The sequence below is a fragment of the Apus apus genome, chromosome 15 (genome assembly GCF_020740795.1).
Source record: "Apus apus isolate bApuApu2 chromosome 15, bApuApu2.pri.cur, whole genome shotgun sequence".
NCBI classification, from domain to species: domain Eukaryota; kingdom Metazoa; phylum Chordata; class Aves; order Apodiformes; family Apodidae; genus Apus; species Apus apus.
The window spans coordinates 5,897,818-5,917,973 of NC_067296.1; the positions used below are offsets into that span (position 1 = coordinate 5,897,818).

The following is a 20,156-nucleotide window of genomic DNA, read 5'->3' on the forward strand; positions in this document are numbered from 1 at the left end:
CAAGAGCAGTTTGCAGATGTCCTGATTTTTCTGGGACCTGCTGCTCAGTGGTAAAATGAGAACATGAGCCACAGCCACCTCTCACATTTAGAAAGCACCAGCCTCTTGCATTCCCCACACTGCACAGCTTCCAAAATACAGACACGTGTCACATGGTACTGTCCGATATGAAGAAATCTTTACAAAAGCTTCCTTGGGAACTCTTTGCATCACAACTGAATAAGATGTGCAATTACAGAGCCACAATTTAAGCACTTAAAACCCAGCTAAGCTTGATAGAAGGTATCAGGCGTATAAACAATATGTAGGGAGAATTTAATCTTGCAGGGACTGCAGTTACTTGAGCCGAGAGATTCTGTTTGGGATTAAAAGCCAAATTACTCCACAAGTTTTTATTAAATCTCTGTATTTTCAGCCATACCTTATTATGGCTGTTTTGGGACAGGAGCTTGGGTTTATGATGGCATAAATCCCAATAAAATAGTTCGGATTCTCTGAAACAGCCAAAACTTGATCAAAATGGATTTGGACCTTATCTGGTCTGCTGACTACTTAAAGCCTCAGACATGAGCATTTCATTAAGGCATGTGATTTTCCAGAAAGCACCAAAGGAGGCAAAAAAAAAATATTAATTTCCCAAGTATTCCTAAACCTCCAAAGAATCCCCTTGCTGGGAACCCTGCCTGCTCACACACTGGGAAGCAGCTCTGAGCATCCCTATTTTGAACTGATCCACACATTAATGCACTGCAGGAATGTTCATCTGGGAAGTAACTTCCTCATTATCTCAGATACCACATCTTGGTGTGCAATGGACATGTCTGTGTGAGACAAATGTTTAACTTAGTTAGCATCATTGCTGTAGTGGAGAGAGCAGGAGCTGGGACACTTGGCCCCCTTGATGTCCCAAATGTAGGTGGCTTTATGCAGCTGGCAGCTGACTCCAGCACCAGGAGCTGAGCTCAGAGCCAAATGGAACTGGTTGTCCCCAGCAACAACGTGCATCCCTCTCCTGCTATGTGATAGGTAATGTCATGTCACTAGAATGTCACTGCTGGCAAAAAATATTTGGGGAAGGAAAAACCAGCATCCCTGGCTTGGTGGAGGCAGTGCTGGGCCCTGTGGTCCCATGCAGCAGTTCCCTGAGCTCCCTGCAGCTTGTCCTTCGTGCCAGTGAGAGCTTGTCTTGCTGGATGTTTAACAAACCTGCTCATGTCTCTGCACCTCAGTAAGTGGGGTGACAGTTGCAAAGTGCTTTGAGATCCTCTGTGGGAAATAATTTATTCCTATCACTAGATCTGAGCATGTGAGCTTCATTTTATCTACTGGGAATGCACGTTTCTACCAGCAAACGTGGATATAGATCACTTATCATTAAACAAACCATTTGGGAGAAGGAAGAAGCAGTTTGGGACCAGGAGCAAAATATTAAGCACAGACTTAGTGAGGTGTTTGCAGGTCAGAACCGTGGTACCAGGAACGCTTCAGCCTCTGCTCCAAAGAAATGCACTGGCTGGTGTTCAGGGTCACCCTTAGCCGAGGAGTGAAGCTGCTCCAGAGCCCACAGGGTGTTTGGTGCTGGGAGTCTGGCTGTGCCTGCACCTGAGCCAGGCCATCTCCCCCGTGGGGAGCCTGCTGGGGCCAGCCCTCTGACGGCTGACACGGCACAGAAATCATCTGCTGCCTGTCACCTCCCACTGCTGTGCTGCTGGCTCACCCGCTGCTCTTGACCGGGTCACTCTGCCAGCTCCGCTTGCTGCTTTGCCCTTTCCAGCCCAGTGCAACTGTTTTATTCCTGCTGGGATTCACATGGTTTCCTGAATTGGGTCAGTCTGGGCAACTCCAGCTTGTGCCAGGCCCCAAAGACCTTTTCCCCTTTGCACTTTCCATCAGGAGAGGCCAAGGGAAAGGCTGGGGCAGCAGTGAGCAGGGACCTGAGCTGGGCAGCAGGCAGCTGCACCCACTGGGAGCATCACGGGCACCAGGGACATAGAGCTATTCAAGGAGTCCTGTGATCACAGATGAAAGTGCCCTCCTTGTCCCACCTGTCACCATGCCTGTGGTCACCTTGCCACTACAGACTCATCCAGGCAAAGTCCCCTTTCTGTCAAGCAGCTCTGCAAACACTGGCTGGGCCAGCCCCGTTCTTCCAGCACTGCCCCTGCCCTGCCCGCAGTCCAGGACACGGGCAGGGAAGTACTCAGCTAGTTCAGGGCTGGCTTCTTAGTAGAGAGAAGCCTGACTCTCTCAGAAGGACAAGCACTTCTAATTGATGGTGACACAGTGAAGTAATTGGAAGTTTTCTGGTGGCCATGCTCTATCAGCCATACCTTAACTCCTGCTGTGCAGAGCAGTGGCTCTGCATGGAGGGAGCTGCTGGATGAGGCTCCTGTCAGGAAAGGGCTCCACTGAGGCCACAGCCAGGCCCTCCATCAGGACACAGCAGGCTCGGTGCTAGCTCCCACATACCCAGTGCTGTTTTCCTGGCACTGCAGTACAACCTCTGCAAGGATGCAGCACCAGGACCGACCACCCTGCACACCTTGCTGACACCCCCTGCTTCCTGTGCCCTCCTGGAAGGGAAAGCCAGCTGTGCACACTGCTGTGCCTTCTGAGCTTTCACACAATTCCTGCCACAGCAAACACCAGAAAATCCTTGTACGAGACCCAGCTCAGCAGCAGACAAGGAAAAGTGAGGGCCCTTCCCTCCAGTACCTTTGCCCAGGCAGCACCATCCCTGTTGGGGCTGCTTCCCCCTCCCTGAGTCCCCAGCTCCTTCCCCAGTGACCCTGGCTCACTCCCACTGCGGTTGCTGCCGTTCTGGGTGATTAATTCAGTGTGAGTAATTTTGGAGCAGATGATCTCATCCACGTGGTTCCTGCTACTTCTCCGGCAGAGCGGAGGGGAAGGGAGAGAGGAGAGAAGAGCAGAAGAGATGAGAGGAACATGATGTCCATGAGAGCCATACCTCTGTGCATGCTCGGGAAGCTCGGCACCAGCCTGCAGACCACTTAGTGCTACAGGCAGAGCAGAAGGAAATTTGCTGGCAAATTGGTTTCTCTCACAGAAGCCAATTTAATAATTTAGGCTGATATGGGCTCAATTATGGGTTTGCAGTAAGGCCAGTTTTTGGGGCAGCAAGTGGCTGCTGTGGCTGAGGAGCAGCCTGGCTTGCTGGGCTCCTGGTAGACTGGGGAAGGTCCCTGGCATGGGATGTGACACTGGATGGCCAGGCCATTGGGGACTGCCAAGCTCTTCCTTTGCCAGGGGACAGGGAGGCTTTGTGAGAGGCTGCTGGGACCTGCTGTGGTTCCCCCCCCTTGCCAGTGGGAAACCCTGCTGGATTTGACACCTTCTGACTGCCTGCTAAGAGGATCAGAGACATGAAAGAAACATGTGAGGGCACGTTTGGAGGGGTGGAACCTGCATGGAGGTGGCCACTCGGTTGTAGGTCCCTGGGTGATGGGACAGCCATCAGCCAGGAGGGCGATGACGGCAGCACTGCCCTGTCCCAGGCTGCACTGGGAGGAAACTGGAGCAAACTCTATCAAATGGGATGAGATTAACAAAGCAGCTGAATTATTCTAAGCTAATAAAGCACCCAGTCCAGATGGCTTCCACCATGAATACTAATAAAGAGAAAAACTCATGGTAAATTAGGAGATTTGAGGTTACACTTTTAATTTATGTGCAGAAGATGCTCTAAGGGGTGGGGAGCAGCTCCCTCCTTGCTCCCTGGCTGCCTCCATGGGCAGAGATTTGGAGAGATTAGTATGTGCTCGTTCCCACCCAATTTCAGAAGCCCATGCTGGCCACTCTTGTTACTTCCTGGCACCACCAGTTTTGGAGCCACAGGGGTACTTCCCTGCACACACCTCCCCACACAGACCCCAGCTGCTTGGGATTCGCTTGCAGAGTTATTATCCCTGAGAGTGGTCCAAGCCCCCAGACACCTCCACGCTGGCCCATGTATTTAGTTTTTGAATTACCCTGATGAGATTCTTGTTCTAAGCTTGTTATTTGCTTTAATTAATGTGAAGGAAGCTGTCAGAGTGCCAGAAAGTGGCAAGAGAGGGGGAGCAGGGAGGGGAGATGGGGACATTTGGAATTGAACTATCCTATTAATATCCCCACTGTTGTATGTATGAAAGGTCACTAATGAACCAAAGAAAAATAAGCAGGGAGGGAAACAAGAAAACTGAATCACTCTCTGCTTCCCATCACCCATGTTGCCACCAGGACTCCTTCCAAGCACTGCTGAAGCTCTGCTGCCCCTTGTCCCGTGCCTTTCTCTGCTGTCTTTACTCTGCTGGGGGGAAGCCAGGCTCCCCTTGGTGCTGGACGGGGTGGGACAGTTTCAGGGGAGATAGGAGTTGGTATCTCATGACACTGACATGAGCCTGCTCCAAATCACACCCGTCTGCTGACATCCAGAGCAACATCTCCTGTCTTTGGCCCAGGACCTCACCTGGAGACATCCACGCAACTGCAGTGTCATGGTCAGCAGTAAAGGTCCAAATTCCCTGCTGAAGGCCTCAAAAGCCCAGACCCTGAGCAGTGTTTGACAGAGAAAGGGGCTGCAATAGGCAGGAAAACCTCACTCTGTTAATTTCTCTCATTTTTCCTGCTCTTTTGGAGGTTATTGTGACCAGTGTGTGTTCCCAGCCCTGCACTGATGCTTGCCTAGGAATTGATTTGCCACGCTTGAGATGGAAGAAAACAAAGATTAAATTTAAGCTATTTGTTCAGTATCTCAGTTACGCAATTGAACATCGTAGATTAGGGAAGGTGACCTCCTGTAGCACAGGGGGGATTTACTGACATGTTCCAGCAAATACTACACTTCCTGGGATCAAGCACAGCTCAGGATGGAGGAGAAAAGTGTCCCAGCCCTGCTGCCCTGCCTTCCTGTATCGGGTCTCAGGATCTGCAAAGCAGGGGCCAGCCTGGTTTCCTCCAGCAAAGAGGAACAAGGGAAAAGGCAAGAAAGATGAATGGGAGGGGAAGGGAAGAATGAGCCTTTGCAGGATCTATTCCACCTGCTAAGCATGACCAGCCCCAGGAGATGGAAGGGTTTGCTCTGGTCACCATCTCCCACACTGATGGCTCCTGAGAGCTTTGTCGTGTTGGTAGAGCCAAGGCTTTAGGCTTTCACTTGCTCCAGGGAGGTTCCCAAGGGCTGTGACAGAAGAGAGGACACAGCACAGGGGACCATGGGAAGGTTCATTTGCTCAGGAGGCCATTAATGGACCAGCAATTAAAAATTTAAATATGTGCTTAAAAAAGAAAAGGCAAAGAAGCCCAGCAAGGACTGGTGTTTCCATTGCGAACTGTCACTGTCTCTGTTTGTGAAAAAGCTTTTGACTGACAGCAAAGTTTGTTGCACCTGACGTCAGAGCTCTGCACAGCGAGGTGTTAGTGACAGCTTGCCAACAGCAACAGCAGCAGCAGCCGCCTGGGGGTAGCTGAGAGCTCTCTCCTCCTTCTCCCCCTCACCAGGCTTTCAGAGCAGATGAGGATGTTGCCCGGGCACCAGCCTGCCCACTGCCCGTGTAACTCCAGGCTGGAGGACGAAAGATGCTCTCATGCTAACTGGATGCCACATGGCTATAGCTGTACCCCTGTGAGGGAAACATGCTGACAGACAGGAGAAGGTGCCCAGAGTCACCTCCCTCTCCTGCAGCCCTGACCTCCTGCTGGGCCTCTGCAGTGACTGGGCTTGTCCACAGCCCAGGAGGGGAGTGGGTGCTCACAGCAGCCTAGGAGCAGAGCAGGCTCCAGCCCAGGGGCAGGACAAGTGTCTCAAACCTCACCCGGGGATTCTTCTTAACAAAGTGCTCCATGGCCCCTTCTCTGGCTTCTTCCTTGTTTGGGAAGTTCAGGATTGTGCTAAGTGCCAGCATGCAATGCTAACCACCTCCTGGGCCTTCCCCCTCTCCTTGCCAGCTCTTGTGCCAGCTCATGTGCTCTGACATGACCTAGACAAAGCACGGGCTCTGCCTGAAGGAAACCAGACAAATCAGTAGGACACTAAACCCATTACTGCATGCTGTGTCACTGAAACAGTAGCTCTGGCAGTAGCAGGACAAGAGCAGGGCAGAACAGAGGTCAGAGGAGGAGGCTGGGGTGAAGGCAGCACGAGTGGCTTATGTTTGCTTTCTCAATGTGAGATCTTCCAAATGGAAATTATTTTCCTGGAGAGCATCTGTTCCTCAGGCAGGGGCTGTACCACTGCAGGCATCCTCCACAGGCAACACTGGTCCTTTGTGCAAATAAATAATTCAATAAAAGCAGTGGCTACAGTGAAGGATTTGGCTGTCCAGGCTTGGAAACACCTGAGCCATCCAGGATAATCGCCCTGTGGCTGCACATCAAGGGGTTTTCTGAGCCCTCAGAGACCTGCTTGCTGCTGAAGTGGTTTAGCCCATCTGTTTAATGCTGTGCTAGCTGGGAAATTGCTTCTCTGCTTTGGCTTTAAATGATGAATTGTTACCTGAAAGATTATCCTTTGTTTATCTCTCTGATCCAGTGACCCTCTTTGCTGCTTCTCCTCTCACCTCTGCTGGGTGCTGCAGGAGCGAGCAGTGCTGCCGAGGGCGGAGGGAGCAGGAGATGTGATCTTTCCCAGCCCTAAACATCAGACTGTTCATGTTTCTTTCAGCTGAAACCCTGCCTCCATCCAGCTCACAGCTTCTCCAAAACACAGACTGGTGTCTGGCACTCCTGAGACTGGAAGGGAACATGAGAAATACATAATGACTGGGATGAGAAATGTAGGGAGGAGAAGGACCAACCTCCACATCCTCCCCACTTCTCCTCCTGCCTCTAATCTCCACTTCCACGGAGAGACCTTGTGGCTGCCCTCTGTGCTTGCACAGGAAGGTCTGCGTGTGCTCAGGGATGAGCTGTGGAGACCTCACCCTCCTGCTGAGGGCCAGGGGGATGTCCTGGGATGGAGGGACAGACAGATGCTCCACACTGGCTTGGCTCAGGCAAACTCCAGCGGGACTGAGTCAGGCGCTTGGCGCTCTCGGCTGCTGCTGGCAGGGCTGGGTGCTGGGAAAGAGGAGCTGGGCTTGGGACCAGCTGTGAGACCCTGTGTGGGGGCTCCAGCACCCCTAACCCCAGCACTACGGGCACCCGAAGGCCCCCAGGGTGAGGCCACCTTTGTGGCCCTGCTCAAATGATTTCCTCTGTTTTCCCTGTCTCCAACAGAATGGCATCTAGAGGAGGAATTCATCAGCTTGATTTGAGGTTTAGATAATTGCCCTGAGAAAAATCCTTGGGCCATAACTCTCCTAGGAGGGCCAAATATTTCTCTCTGAAATTGTGTGACTTACTACTCTGAAGATGCAAGTGTGAAACCTAAACATCCCAAGCCAGGTGGGTTTCCTACCCTAAATCAATAGGAGCAGTGACCCCAAGCCCCAAAACCACCTTTGAGAAGTTCCTATTTAATTTTCGTGTATCTGAGAACCAGAGCCTGTATTTGTCTCTGTTCCCTGATTATATGGACCCACTGTTTGCAACCAGATGCTACGTTACCAAAATGAATTTAATCTCTCAGAGGAAGTTTTGCAGGATCAGCTCAGCCCAATGCAAGAGCCAGAATAAAGAAGTGGCTGACAGGATGGACTCATCTGTAATTTGGTTAGAGCTGGCATGGGAATACTGCAGAAGGTCACAGTGACACTAAACAAGTGTGTTGTATTAAACCCAGCTCAAGTTTTCATGTCTCAGTAAAAGAGATGGAGCATCTATAACTAGTAGCGGGTTATTTTTGGCATCCCAACCTATTTTGCAGCTCCCAGGAGGACAAAGCTGCTTCTCTTTGACTTTGCAAAGCCTGGATTTCTTTTTGTGTCTGCAGGATGCTGGGATCTGCATTTAAATTCTTCTGACACCACCCGTCTTAACAAAAACTCTTAGGTCCAGGCAATTACTGTTTTACTTGCTTTGCACGGAGCAAAGAACCTGCAACCTAGATGAGGGCTGCACAGTTCAAGCTGCTGTTCAAAATAACAACACAAAAGGGTGTTGCAGCCCTAAAAAAACTGAAGTTTTAGCAGAAGCAGAGATCCAAGGGGTCATTCTGTTATTGCCCTTCTTTATTCCCCTTCTTATAGATCACTGGCCCACAGACAGTTGCTTGAGGTCAGTTGGAAAGTCAGTAGAAGAGGCTGATACCAGAGCCAGGCCATCAGTGGTTTCCATGGACCTGCTATCAGACAGGTTTCCATGACTCTCCCTCCTCCTTAGTGTGTCCCTTCCCCAGCCCTGGATGCACCCACACCATGTTCCCACACTTCCAAAAGCTGTTTGTCAGATGGGTGCCAGATCTCCAGCTCTGCAAGGCGCTGGGTGACATCTGGTCTGTCTTCCCCCCCCTGCTTCTCCCAAATGGAAATAGCCAGAAAAATATCTAAGCCAGCATACACAGACCCATCAAAATCAAAGTACTTCACAAAATTGACTACATTTCACTGGAATTTTGTTTTGAAACAAAGCAAATAAAAAGATCTGGCACCATCAAAACATCTTGTTTCAGTGTTTTCAGGAGAAAGAAAAACCTTCCTGTGCTATTCTGAAAAGGCTTTTCACTGCTGAGATTGTTTCAGAAAAGAGCTAAATCAAGCAGAAAGCAAATTAAAGAAATCAAAGTATTTTGGAGACAGATCCAGTTCCCAGATTTTGCTCTGATTGGCAGCCAAGGAGGGCAGTGCCACTCTGGGCACTCCACCCAGCACAGTGCTGGCACAGCACTGCTGCCCCTGGCTCCCTGTGTCTGGCACTGGGGGTCAGCACAAGATCCAGGGCTAGCTAAATCCTGGGAAAAACAGGCAAAATCAGGAAACCCTGCTATCCATGAGGAGATGCTCCTCCTCTCATCAAGGATTAACCTCCAGAATAAAGCTGTGCACCAAAGAGAAACAAAGAGGACTGCTAATGTGATAGGAGCAGATGTCTTAGAGGTGTTCAGACAATCCCTGCCTCTGGGTCATGCATAAGGAAGAACTGGCCAAGTTTTTCCATCAGGTCAATGCACATAACACCCACAGCAAGTACCTGGGGACAGGAGTGCTCCTGCACTGCACCTGCCATGGCCCTGTCCCTGTGGCTCCCCCAGCACTCGGATGATGGGAGCAGACCCCATGGGGTGCAGCTTGCAGAGTGTGCAGGTTTCTGCTGCAAAGTTCATTATAGGAGAGTTTTCAGGGAATTCTGGGCTCTGTGCTTAAGCCTGGTCTTCAAGTACCCAAGTATCTAATCTCTTTTATTCCAGTATATCATATTTCCTTTAAACACTTGGATGTATAAGGCCACTCTAACTCTCACTGGCATTATGGAAAGTGCCCCTGGCACAGGGAAGCTGGGCAGATGCCTGCAGAGCCATCAGCTGGGGACTGAGGAGCATGTGTACTGGGGGAGCACCTTCTCCAGAGTCCATTGAGTGTATTTTGCCTTGAAAAGCAAAAATAAGCAACTGCTCCAATAAGCAATTTGCCCAGGGCAGCTGTGCATCTCTTGAAGAAACAGCTCTTCTGCACTCAGGCTAAAGCCAGAGCAGTCAGTGGAGCAGGGATGTTGCACAGGAACCAGAACACAGCCAATGCACCAGCCCTGGGAAACAGATTTGCTGGGGTTAAGTGGCATAGGGTATGTATCTCCATCAGAGCTAACACATATGAGTTTAATTAGACACTTAGTTAATGAAAAAGCAAAGTGGATTCAAGCCACTGGATCCTTACTCTTGTCACCAGTCCACTACGATCTTGGGCAGATGCTGCTGGATAAACAAAATTCCTGCTTCCTTTAGTAATGTGAATCTTAGACAGGCATGAATAAGGGAGAGAAACAAACATGGTGTTTAGAGAACTAATTAAAAAACCTAAACCTAAAGATCCAAGCTGGGAAATGTGCATCCACTCAGGCCATAAGGGATCCAAAGAAGAGCTGGTACAATACATGTTGGTGCCTCATCCGTGGTGAATACCTCCTTCCCATATTTCTACATCCCCATTTTATTGAAATTAACTAAAAGCAGCTCTTGGACCGTGTAAGACAAGGTAGTTTTCTCCACAGCCAGCATCAGATTTATTGATCTCTAGGATGCATTCAAACCATATTTTCTTTCATATGGCAAGTCTCCTGTTTTATTACAGCAGTTTTCAGCAGTCCTGAATCACTGCTGCAACTCCCATTTTGTCAAAAGCAAACTGAAGATGTTTTCCACTGGAGTCAAGGAAATTGAACACAGTACTTCTGTGAAATGCCAACATCAAGCCTTTAATGATAAGAATTGAAGTTAAAAACAGGCAGGTTTTCAGGCAATAATGATAAATGCTTTAATAGTTGAACCTGAAAGTGAGGGAGTCTATTTGGCAGCAAAAGTAAAAAAAAATATGGTAAACTGTTTTTACAGTACTTTGACTGAGTGTTTCAATGAGTGGACCTAATGTTTTGAAGATTGGAAGCAATCTGGATGAACTTGAAGAACTATCTTTAGCAAAAAGTGCAAAAACCAGTCTGAATTGCACTAGGAATGTTAAGGATGCCCTCAAAAAGATTGACAGAGGTGAATGACTGGATGGGTTTGGAAATGTAAGAAAAATGTTGAAATTAAACATGAAGAGGGGAATAAAAATAAGACCAGTGAGATAAGAAATGGAGCAAAACATTCAAGTACTTGGTGTGAAATGTGGTCTCCATAAAAACACAAAAACATTATCTGGGTTTTTACTGGTGCTACCAGAACCAATGTATCCTTATAGATAGATGAGAAGAAACATAATAGCTCTGAGACTACTAAAACAATCAATGCACAAATGTATTTCCAAGATATGCTTGTAGGGAATTTGATCATATGCTTCTTCAATTTTAAACTTTCAGAAGTCAGACATTCTTCCCAGTACAAAACTCCTCAAAATTCCTCCTATACTTTTCTATACTTAGAGAATAAAGAGAGGACTTAAAACACCTCAAAGAGCAGTCTCTTGATGCCACACAGAAATGAGACATTTTGAAAGGTAGAGCACATTATTCTTGATTTTAGGATGGGTTATGTCAGAAGACAGAAGAGAGCTGTGAAGCTAAATGTGAGCTTGCTGGTGAGGACTACAGCAGGTTATTGAGATCTCTGTTTATTTTCAAGTTGATGCAATGTTTTTGGGTGTTATGATAAAACTTGTGCTATCACTTGGTTGAACATAACTGGTCTTGCCTTCAGTTTGTAGTTACACAGTCTGAGTCACAGCTTCAAATTCTTTGTCTTGTGCAGTCTTCTATAAACAATCTGCTAGGGGCTCCTTATGTAATATTATTCCTCTCAAGTTCAGCAAAAAATGTTTTGTTGTGAAAACTGTGCATAATCTACAACAAATTTAGCCCCCTTGGTAACTGCAGACAAGTGAATCTTCCTTTCATTTTGGAACATGGTTATTGCAGCCTGGAGGAAAGAGGGAGGAAACAGGCAAGGCAAAATAAGAAAAAAGGTAAAAGCAGCTTTTGTGGCAGTACTGTAAAAATACAACCATATTTCACCAAACTGTTGCTGGTTTTTGAGATCTAGAAAAACATTTTTCCCTTTCTCCATTGGCTTCTAGAGTCTTGCCCCACATTACAGGACATAAAAGCCCCTCTTGGCTGAGACTAGCCTCACCACAGGCACGAGATGGCAACACACCTTGAGTGTCCTCAAGTGGTTGCAGTGATTTCTCCCTCCAAGATGCAGTTTGGCTGTAGCTGCTGGGTGGCATCACCTCTCATTCTAGAGATCTGTCAAAGTCTATCCAAGCCTGGAGCAAATCCATTTGCTACAACTTTGACAAGTACTAAAGCCCTTCTGTATGAAGCCACACCCAGGATTATTTCTGTCCTTTTGTTACAAACTCAGAAGACTAATTAAAAAAGATATTTCACAGACCTGCTGCCTCCCAGGCTGAGAGGGTGTATGGAAAGAGGCCTGAAAGCCACTGACTTGGGCAGCATGGATGACCCCAAAGTGCCACCCCTGCAGAGGGAGCAGGCATCCTGGGATGAGATGTGCTGCAGTGAGGAACATGATTCTATGTTCTAGCAACTAAAGGACCAAAATCCTAACATGAAATCTGAGTTAAATTACCATTCACTGGGCTGCTAAGAGGTGTCTGCTCCAACGGAGGGCTTCTACCAGAAAATGCAGCAAAACCCAAGCAAAATCAGCTCCCAGTTAGCTAGAGTGCCAGCAGCATGACAGTTGCTGCAGCACAGAGCTCACTTGCCCTTATCTCCTGAGATTCTTGGCCTCCCCATGAGAGGTTGTGCTACCCCAGCCCTGTAAAGCTGGCTTGGTGCCTTGGGGCTGCCAGGCATGGGGTGGTCCCTGCTCCTGGCTGCTCCTCAGGGGCAGCTGGGGGGTGTTTTGCACCCAGGGCTTACAGACACATCCTTAGCTAATTTCAAACTCAGAGGCTAATCTCATTGGAAAGATGAGGTGTCTGGCTTCTGTATCCCTTCCAGGAAATGCTCTAGTCACACAGGTAACAGAACTTGCCAGTCTTGGCACTGCATGTTGGCGTTACAACAGCACTTAAACATTTACTCTCCTCTCACACACACAAACATATGCATCTGTGTGTGTACAAGAGAATCAGGTGGAGACACAGTCCTTTTAATGTCAGTGAGAGAAGAAAGCCTGAATCCTTCCAAGCATGACCTGGGATGGGTGCCATACCATAACTATGTAACTTGGCTGGATAGTTCTGAGCCATCTTAATTCTCCAGCCATTATTGCTTTACTTGGTTATAATTCTATATTCTAATTAGAATATTCTATATTCTAATTCTACATTTCTATATGCTAGTTTGCTTTGAGGAAAGAGGTTGGAAATTTACAGCTAGAGTGGATGAGTCTGTATTTTTGGAATAGGACCTAAATTACCCACCAGTTGCAGCATTATTGTGTTTTGCAATAATTGCTGACTAAAAATTCAAAGGCACTAAATTCCACCTGTCATTCCCAGCATTGCCTCCACTTGTGACAATGCCAGGAGCAGGTACAAACAAAGGGACTGAAGGAAGTGGTTTGCCTGCACAATTCCATGCTTTCATTCAGCCACAGTCTGCTAACTCCCCTCTCCAGATCCTTGGGATGTTTCCCACAAAGTGTCTCGTCTACAGAATGGTTTGTAGAATGAAGACAACATGGTTTAGGTTTTCAAAGGTCTTCATTTTCACACCCATGAAGGACAAACACCCAGCTGCCTGAGCTGCTCTATCATGAGTGGCCAATAAACCTGCAGCTTTGACAGATGCTTCTGACTGCTGATCGGGTTTCCAGGTGGGCTTTTCTCTCATGAAGCTTTTTAGAGGAGCTAGATGGGCTGTTGATGTACCTGAGCTCCTCCTTAGTGTCTCATTTTTGCTCCTGGCCATAGAATGTGCCCAAAGTCCCTTTCTGAAGCTCACTTGAACTTGACTGTGGCTGCAAAACTTCTTTTGCCTGGTTAAACTCCCCAGTCCTTTCCTTCTTCTCTTATGCCTCCTCCAATTCAGCATTTTTTTTACCTCCTTATTGCTTTTGCTCCTTCATCTTCTTTTTCTCAGGTCTGTTAAGCTTTTCCTCACTTTGCCTGGCACTTTCCAGCCTGGAGAGCTGGGGAATAGCCCAGCTGCTGCAGAGGTGGTGTCTTTATGATGAATCAGGGAAGTGAATAAGCAGTACCTGCTTTTAACAGCATTTTCTAAATGCAGGTGTTTCCTCTTCTGTTTTGCTTGTGGCTGAATATTTCAACAGACGTCATGTGTCTGCAAATTACCACTACCCTGCACTTCATCAGTCTGGGTCCACATTTTAGTAATCAGAAAAGAATCAGCCTGATTTAACATCTATTTACCCATCCTGGCTGTCTGAAACCAACAAAAAAAAAACAACCCACAAACAATCCACCCCAAACCTAAACTTTGGGGAAGGCACAGTGAAGCAGAAGATGGTTTGCTGGATTATACCCTACTGCAGTCCCTAGTCCTTCCCCACACCCCTGCTCTCTGGGGTTTTAAGCCACTGAATGGGCTGAACCTGTTCAGATTTAGTAGGTGCCAACAGTGAAAAAAAGAGCACAGCTTGTGCTGTGAAGCCTCGAGTTCCCTTGACCCTTGGGAAAAGGCTGGCTAGTAAATGTGAAAAGCATCAGGGCCAGCAAGGGACCCAGGGCTGATGGCTCAGCATCTCATCTTCACCCTCTCAGCTCTGTCTCACTAGTGATTTAGCACCTTTGTGGACTTACTTTTTGATCACTAAAGACAGAGAGAGAGAGATGTGACTCTAAGACAACAGGGTATTAGGAGAGAAGGGTGGAAGAACAGCAAGACTGAAAATGTATCTTCTAGCTGGGGTTTTGGGTTTAACTAAGTGCAGTGTATTTTGACCTACACTGTGCACACAGAGAAGCTCCTTAGGGCAGCACTTGCTATGCCAGAGCAGGACATGGATGTGGTTGGGCTATCAACTCACCAGAGAACTCCTGGCTCCTCTGGATCCCAACCAGCACAGGAAGTCATAAAATCCTGTCTGGCTTACACTGGCATTTTGCTAAGGTATAAAATATTGCTTGTGTTAGTGAAAAGCAGAAGGTAGTCTTGAGATTATGGCAAGAAATCTGCATTCAATTCCTAGCTCCAACAGAGAATTTCCTTATGTGGTCTTGGGCAAGTCAAGTAAAACTCCCATGCTTTGTACCCTGCACCTGTGTAAGGAAAAGCACCTCTGTCATAAATCAGGGAATCTGGTTTTATTTCCAAACACGCGCACACAGAACTGTAGGGAAGGGAGTACAAGAGGGAACGGAGAGCATATCCTCTCACTCCAGTACATAAAAACTAACTCTAGGTGACCCTGCTCTGGCAGGGGGGTTGGACTAGATGATCGAGGTCCCTTCCAACTCCTAGGATTCTGTGATTCTATGATTCCTAGGCTGACCCAGACACCTAAGACTCAAGGCAAAAATACAAGCTCTTCCCATGTGACTAGTGGGAAGAGAAAGGGCCAGCAGGAAAAATCTATCAGAGCTTTCCATGGTTCAATCTGTCAGAGCCTGCTTCACTGGGGAAACAATTAATTAACCACTTCCACTAGAGCAGCCACAGACGTGCTGTTCTGGAGGTAATGAATCTTTGAGTTTATTTGTTCTCAACTGTACTCTACCTATTTACAACATCACAGGAATCTTCCTCCTTGCTTGTCCTCACTTCTCTAAGTTTCTCACAAGGATCTTTCTATCCATGATGATCAGTGAAGAAGAAGAACACTTATGGACTAACAGTTTCCAGCTTCACTGCAAATCCTTACTTCCCTTAATCAGGCAGCCAAACCAAACTGTTTCCTCCAGGCATCTGGAGGGCATTATGCCTTTAACCGTCCATCTGATTTCCAGCTGTCAATGCATTTTGTCTCACTTTACGGCAGATGGTTTTGGTTTAGGATGTTTTGACCCAACCAGTAATCAAAGAGCCTTTCAGTACACAAATTAGGCAGATCCCTGCCCTGAGGAGTGAAATGCAGCAGGCAAATGAGAGGTGGGTGACACCAAAGCTAAGGGATGATGCTGAGAATACTCAGTTCAAGCACCTCTGTAGCAGAAGGGGGCAGGGAAGCACTTGAGCAGGGCTGGTCCCATAGGTAGGGTAAAAAAGGTGTGAGACAGGTTGAAAGCAGTAAAAGCAGACCTCTTAAAGGCCTGCCAGTATCTGAAGGGGCTACAGGAAAGCTGGGGAGGGACTTTTTACATGGGCTAGTAGTGAGAGCACAAGGGGTAATGGATTAAAACTGGAAGAGGGGAGATTTAGGTTAGACATTAGGAGGAAATTCTTCAGTGTGAGGGTGGTGAGACACTGGAACAAGTTGCCCAGGGAAGCTGTGGCTGCCCCATTCCTGGGAGTGTTCAAGGCCAGGTTGGATGGGGCTTGGAGCAACCTGGTCTGGTGGGAGGTGTCCCTGCCCATGCAGGGGGGTTGGAACTAGATGATCTTTCAGGTCCCTTCCGACCCAAACCATTCCATGACTGGAAAAAAATACACAAAAGGAGCATTGAGATGTGACCAAGTGGTGGTGAGAAGCTGTGTAAGCACAAGGGGTTTGAACTGTACCTGCAGAGGGAGAAGGTGGCAGATGGATGCAGCATGGAGAAAGGTGCACAGTGGCGATGTTTGAGGTGGTGATGGTCCTCCTCAGAACCTCATAGGATCTCAAAGAAGTCCAAGCAGAAGGGTCTTCAATCCTGGATAGAAATCAGCTATTCAAATCACAGGCCTGTGCTGTCCATTAGGCACTGGTATCTCTGCCATCACTGTGCTTTCAAGTGGTAATGAAACCACAGACATTTTGATGACCACAACATAAAGCTGAGATTAAATTTCTACTCCCCATTTAAGTTTTTCCTTGCATGCTTCAAATGAACAGAAAGCAGCTCTTAGCACTAGGTAGCTCCTGTGCCTGGGAACCTGGAAGGAGGTTTTGATTCACAGATGCCTCTTGCTGCTCCAATCAATATGCTGGCAGGACTGGTAGATGAGAGCTGTCTTAACAGCTTTAATGCACTTGGACTTGTCCCTATAGCTGCTGCTAATGCCTTGATTGGTGCTATTGAAATATCTTCTTGAACGTGTGGTAATACATTCTCACTGATGTTCCTGCCTTTCAAAACTCAGACCTGGAATCATCATTGTCTGTAATAAGTTCATTCTGTTCCTTCTGCTTTACTGCTTCCCCAGCACAGCTTTGATGAAGGAATTCATGTAACTTGCTAGCTCCAGAGCAAATTTTGAGTAGTTTTTTAATTAAAAAAATGTATTTTCTATTGGGAAGCTCTACAAACTCAGCTTAACATCTGATACTCAAATAACCTATGCTATTCTGAATGCATCAGCAGTAATTAAGACTCTGGATGCCAGGGCTCGGAGTGTAGAAATAGGCCTTAATTGCCCTGATGAGCCTCATCTGGGACTCACATTCAACCTCTCTATCAGGAGCTACATTTAACCTCCAGCCCCAGGAGCCTTCAGTTCTTGCATGGGTCGTGTTGTAGGTAAGACTGTCTCAGACCTGTTACTGAACTGGTGATTGGCTTTCAGTGGTTGACTTTGGAGCTGATGTGTCAGTAGGGCCCATTGCCATCACCATCCTGCTCTACCTCCCACGGTGCAGGATTGTGTCTGGTTGGTGGGGCTGCTCCTGGATCCCCTGGCACTGGCATCCCCAAATACACTCCAACTCTGGTAGGATATGGATGGAAGACTCTTGATGAATTGATTTGTTAACTGTTTGATAATTCTTATGTTGGTTGCTGTGAATGGAACGAAAACCAAGAGTACTATTTGTAAGTATGAGGTCTCTAGCTCTATTATAGCCTTAGAGCTCAAGCAGGGTTGAGTTGAGCACTGGGAAAGCCCAGCCCTAGGATGCTCAGTCTGGTCATCCTCTGGTTGTCTGCAGCCAGGCTCCTGCACTGGAGGAGGAAAATACTTTTTTACTTCAGGCTGTTGTTCTGCAGTACTTAGTCTGTAGTAGTTTCAGCTGCACTTTTTCTTATGGAGCTGTTGGCCTCTAGTCTGTGTTTTTTGAATAGCACCAACACACCCACATATGTTCAGTGGGCTGACACTTGGATATCATGATGGGTGGACAGTCCAAATGCATGAGAAACATCATCTTTGTGCCCTGATGGGACAGCAGCCTTGCTGAGGAGACCAAGTTGCTGTTAGAAACTGTGCTCAATCTCATCCCTACCCCAATTCTAATTGCACTGGATAAACCAGGATATGCTGGGTTTCCTTCCCCGAAGCAGGACGGGATGTCTGCGACGTCTATGCTGCTTTGGAGCATGAGGTGTTCAGCACCTGCAGACAGTGCTTCCAAGCCAAAACTTCTCCATAAGGTTTGCCAGAAGAGAAATGCAAGAAGCTGGCCCTTGGGAAGCACCTAAAATTGACTCCTTCACGTAGCACCCCAAGCTCCCACCAGCACCTATCCAGTTGTGCGCTGCAGAACCGGTTTAAACGCTGAGCCAGGACAGGCAGCAGCCCTCCCATTTCACCTAACCCCCAAGGAAAAGTATCTCCCTTTATATGCTTTCTGCCTGAGAGCTCAGGCACTTCTGAATCGGCAGCTTTTTGGGTGGTTTGTTGTTTGTTTTTTTTTGCGTGTGCCTGGGGAACGAGGATGGTTTTACCCTTGGGTTGTGACAAGGAGGTGAAGGGAGAAAGTTTAGTGCGTGGAACCAAATGCTATCCTGGCCTGGTCAGGAGCAGCTTTCTCTGGAGAAAGGACTTTCTGATGTGGGCCTGACAGAAAAACACTCCTTTCAGGAGCGGGAGGGACGGGTGTCCCCATTCCCACAGGCACCACAGGCGTGCGAGGGCCCTTCTACCCCACACCTCCCTCAGGAGACCTGTCGTCCCCCGAGAGGGCTGTTTATGGGGCTGGGGAGCCGGGCTGCTCCTTAACATCACCCGAGCGTCGTTTGCAAGAAACCTCCCGAAAGTTTCAGCGATTATTTGTGTGTGTGTGTGTGTGGTGGGGGGGGGGGGGGGGGCACAGCCAAGGCTCGGCGCCCATCGAGCCGCCCCGACCCCCCTCAGGAAGATGGCGCCGGGCCCAGGACCCCCCGGCGGCCCCGCTCCCGCCGCCCGGCCCGGCCCTGCGCGGCGATTGGCTGCGGCTGCGGGGGGCGGGGCGGGGCGGCGCCCGGAGCGCCGGGCGGCAGCAGGTGGCTCCGCGCTCCCATCGGCAGCGCCGGCTCCGCTCCCGGCTCCCGCTGCCCTTCGCCTTCTTCCCCCCCACCCCAGCCTCAGCCTCCCCGAGGCCCCCCCGCCGCCGCCAAGACGCCGCGGGCCGTGCTCCGAGTGAAGAATGGGGCGGCCAAGTTGGCCAAGCCGCCGGCAGCGGCGGGCGAGGCCCCCGGCGGTGCCCCTGGACCCGGGCTCTTCATGGAGCGGTCGCAGAGCCGCCTCAGCCTCTCCGCCTCCTTCGAGGCCCTGGCCATCTACTTCCCCTGCATGAACAGCTTCGACGAGGAGGACGCGGGTACGGCGGGGGGTCGGGGGGGAGAGGGGGGCTGCAGCCGGGGCGGGGGGGCTGGGGGCGAGGGGGCTGCAGGTGGGGCGGGGGGAGCGGGTGCCCCGAGGCAGGGCGAGACCCCGGGGGTGTCGGTGGGGCTGGTTCCCAGGGGTGTGTGTCACCCGCGGGTGGGCAGGGGAGGGGGGGGTGTCTGTGCTGGCACTGGCCCTCCTGCGGGTTCGGGGTCTGGGGGGTCCCCTTCGCTGCCCATCGGTTTTTGGCTTGTGTGCAGCGGGGTGTTCGGGGCTGGGGGGCTGAAGGGTTTGTGCAGGGAAGCCGTGCGCCTGCCGAGATAAAAAAAAGGGATGATTTATTCCTGGTGGTGAAACGCGCTCGTTCTTCTCAGTCGATAGCAAAACCGGGGGGGGGGTCGCAAATGGAGCAGCTTGTGCTCCGGTCCTTCGGTGTGCTGAGCCGGGAGAGGTGGGGAGAGGCAGCGCCTGGGAGGAGGTGTCTGTTCTGGACCCAGGGTCCATCCCGCTGCTGGTTTATACCATGGACTCCCAGGTTAATTGCTCTGAAGGGTCATTAGCACAGGACATCATGCTTTATTCAGAGAGGGAAATAGAAGGGATTCCATTTAAATGAATCGTGAAGTAGATGGTAAAACACGCACCTTTCAGAATGGACGTGGCGATTTTTGCCCTCTTGGTCAAGACTTTTCTGGCCTCAAAGAGTTGGTAGTGGTTGTAAAATAAGACCAAGCCTCAAAAAGAGGGCCATGGGTAAGGAAAAGTAGGAAAGAAATTGTGTTGAATGTGAAAGGGAGGACACTGGGTGCTGGGAGTAGAGGGCAGCAGAGCAGCTGTGTGGGTAGGGAGGACATAGGAGGGAGTGGATGGAAATTGGTGTAGGAGCACTTTGTCCATTCCCAGCATCTCACTTACAAGTAAGGGATGTTTTCCACAGTGCTTACTGTGCCAGAGACCGAAGCTGTAAAGGGACTCTTCTGAGTGGCAAATAATGAAAGTTGGTAACTAGGGCATATTTTCACACTGGCTGTCATGGTTGCATCCCTCAAAATGCCGGCATGCTCCTTTGTCTAGCAGCTCATCCCAAGGTGTGC

General features: G+C 49.1%; 1 protein-coding gene across 1 annotated transcript in view; it reads left to right on the forward strand.

Annotated features, from left to right (window-relative positions):
- The first annotated feature begins 18,927 nt into the window (after positions 1-18,927).
- The window catches only part of RIMS4 (regulating synaptic membrane exocytosis 4), a 46,138-nt gene continuing 44,909 nt past the window's right edge, over positions 18,928-20,156 (forward strand). Inside the window, exon 1 of the mRNA XM_051633216.1 lies at positions 18,928-19,057. Within this exon, the coding sequence (XP_051489176.1) occupies positions 18,961-19,057 (97 nt within the window). The 5' untranslated portion in view covers positions 18,928-18,960. The remainder of the gene's footprint in view (positions 19,058-20,156) is intronic.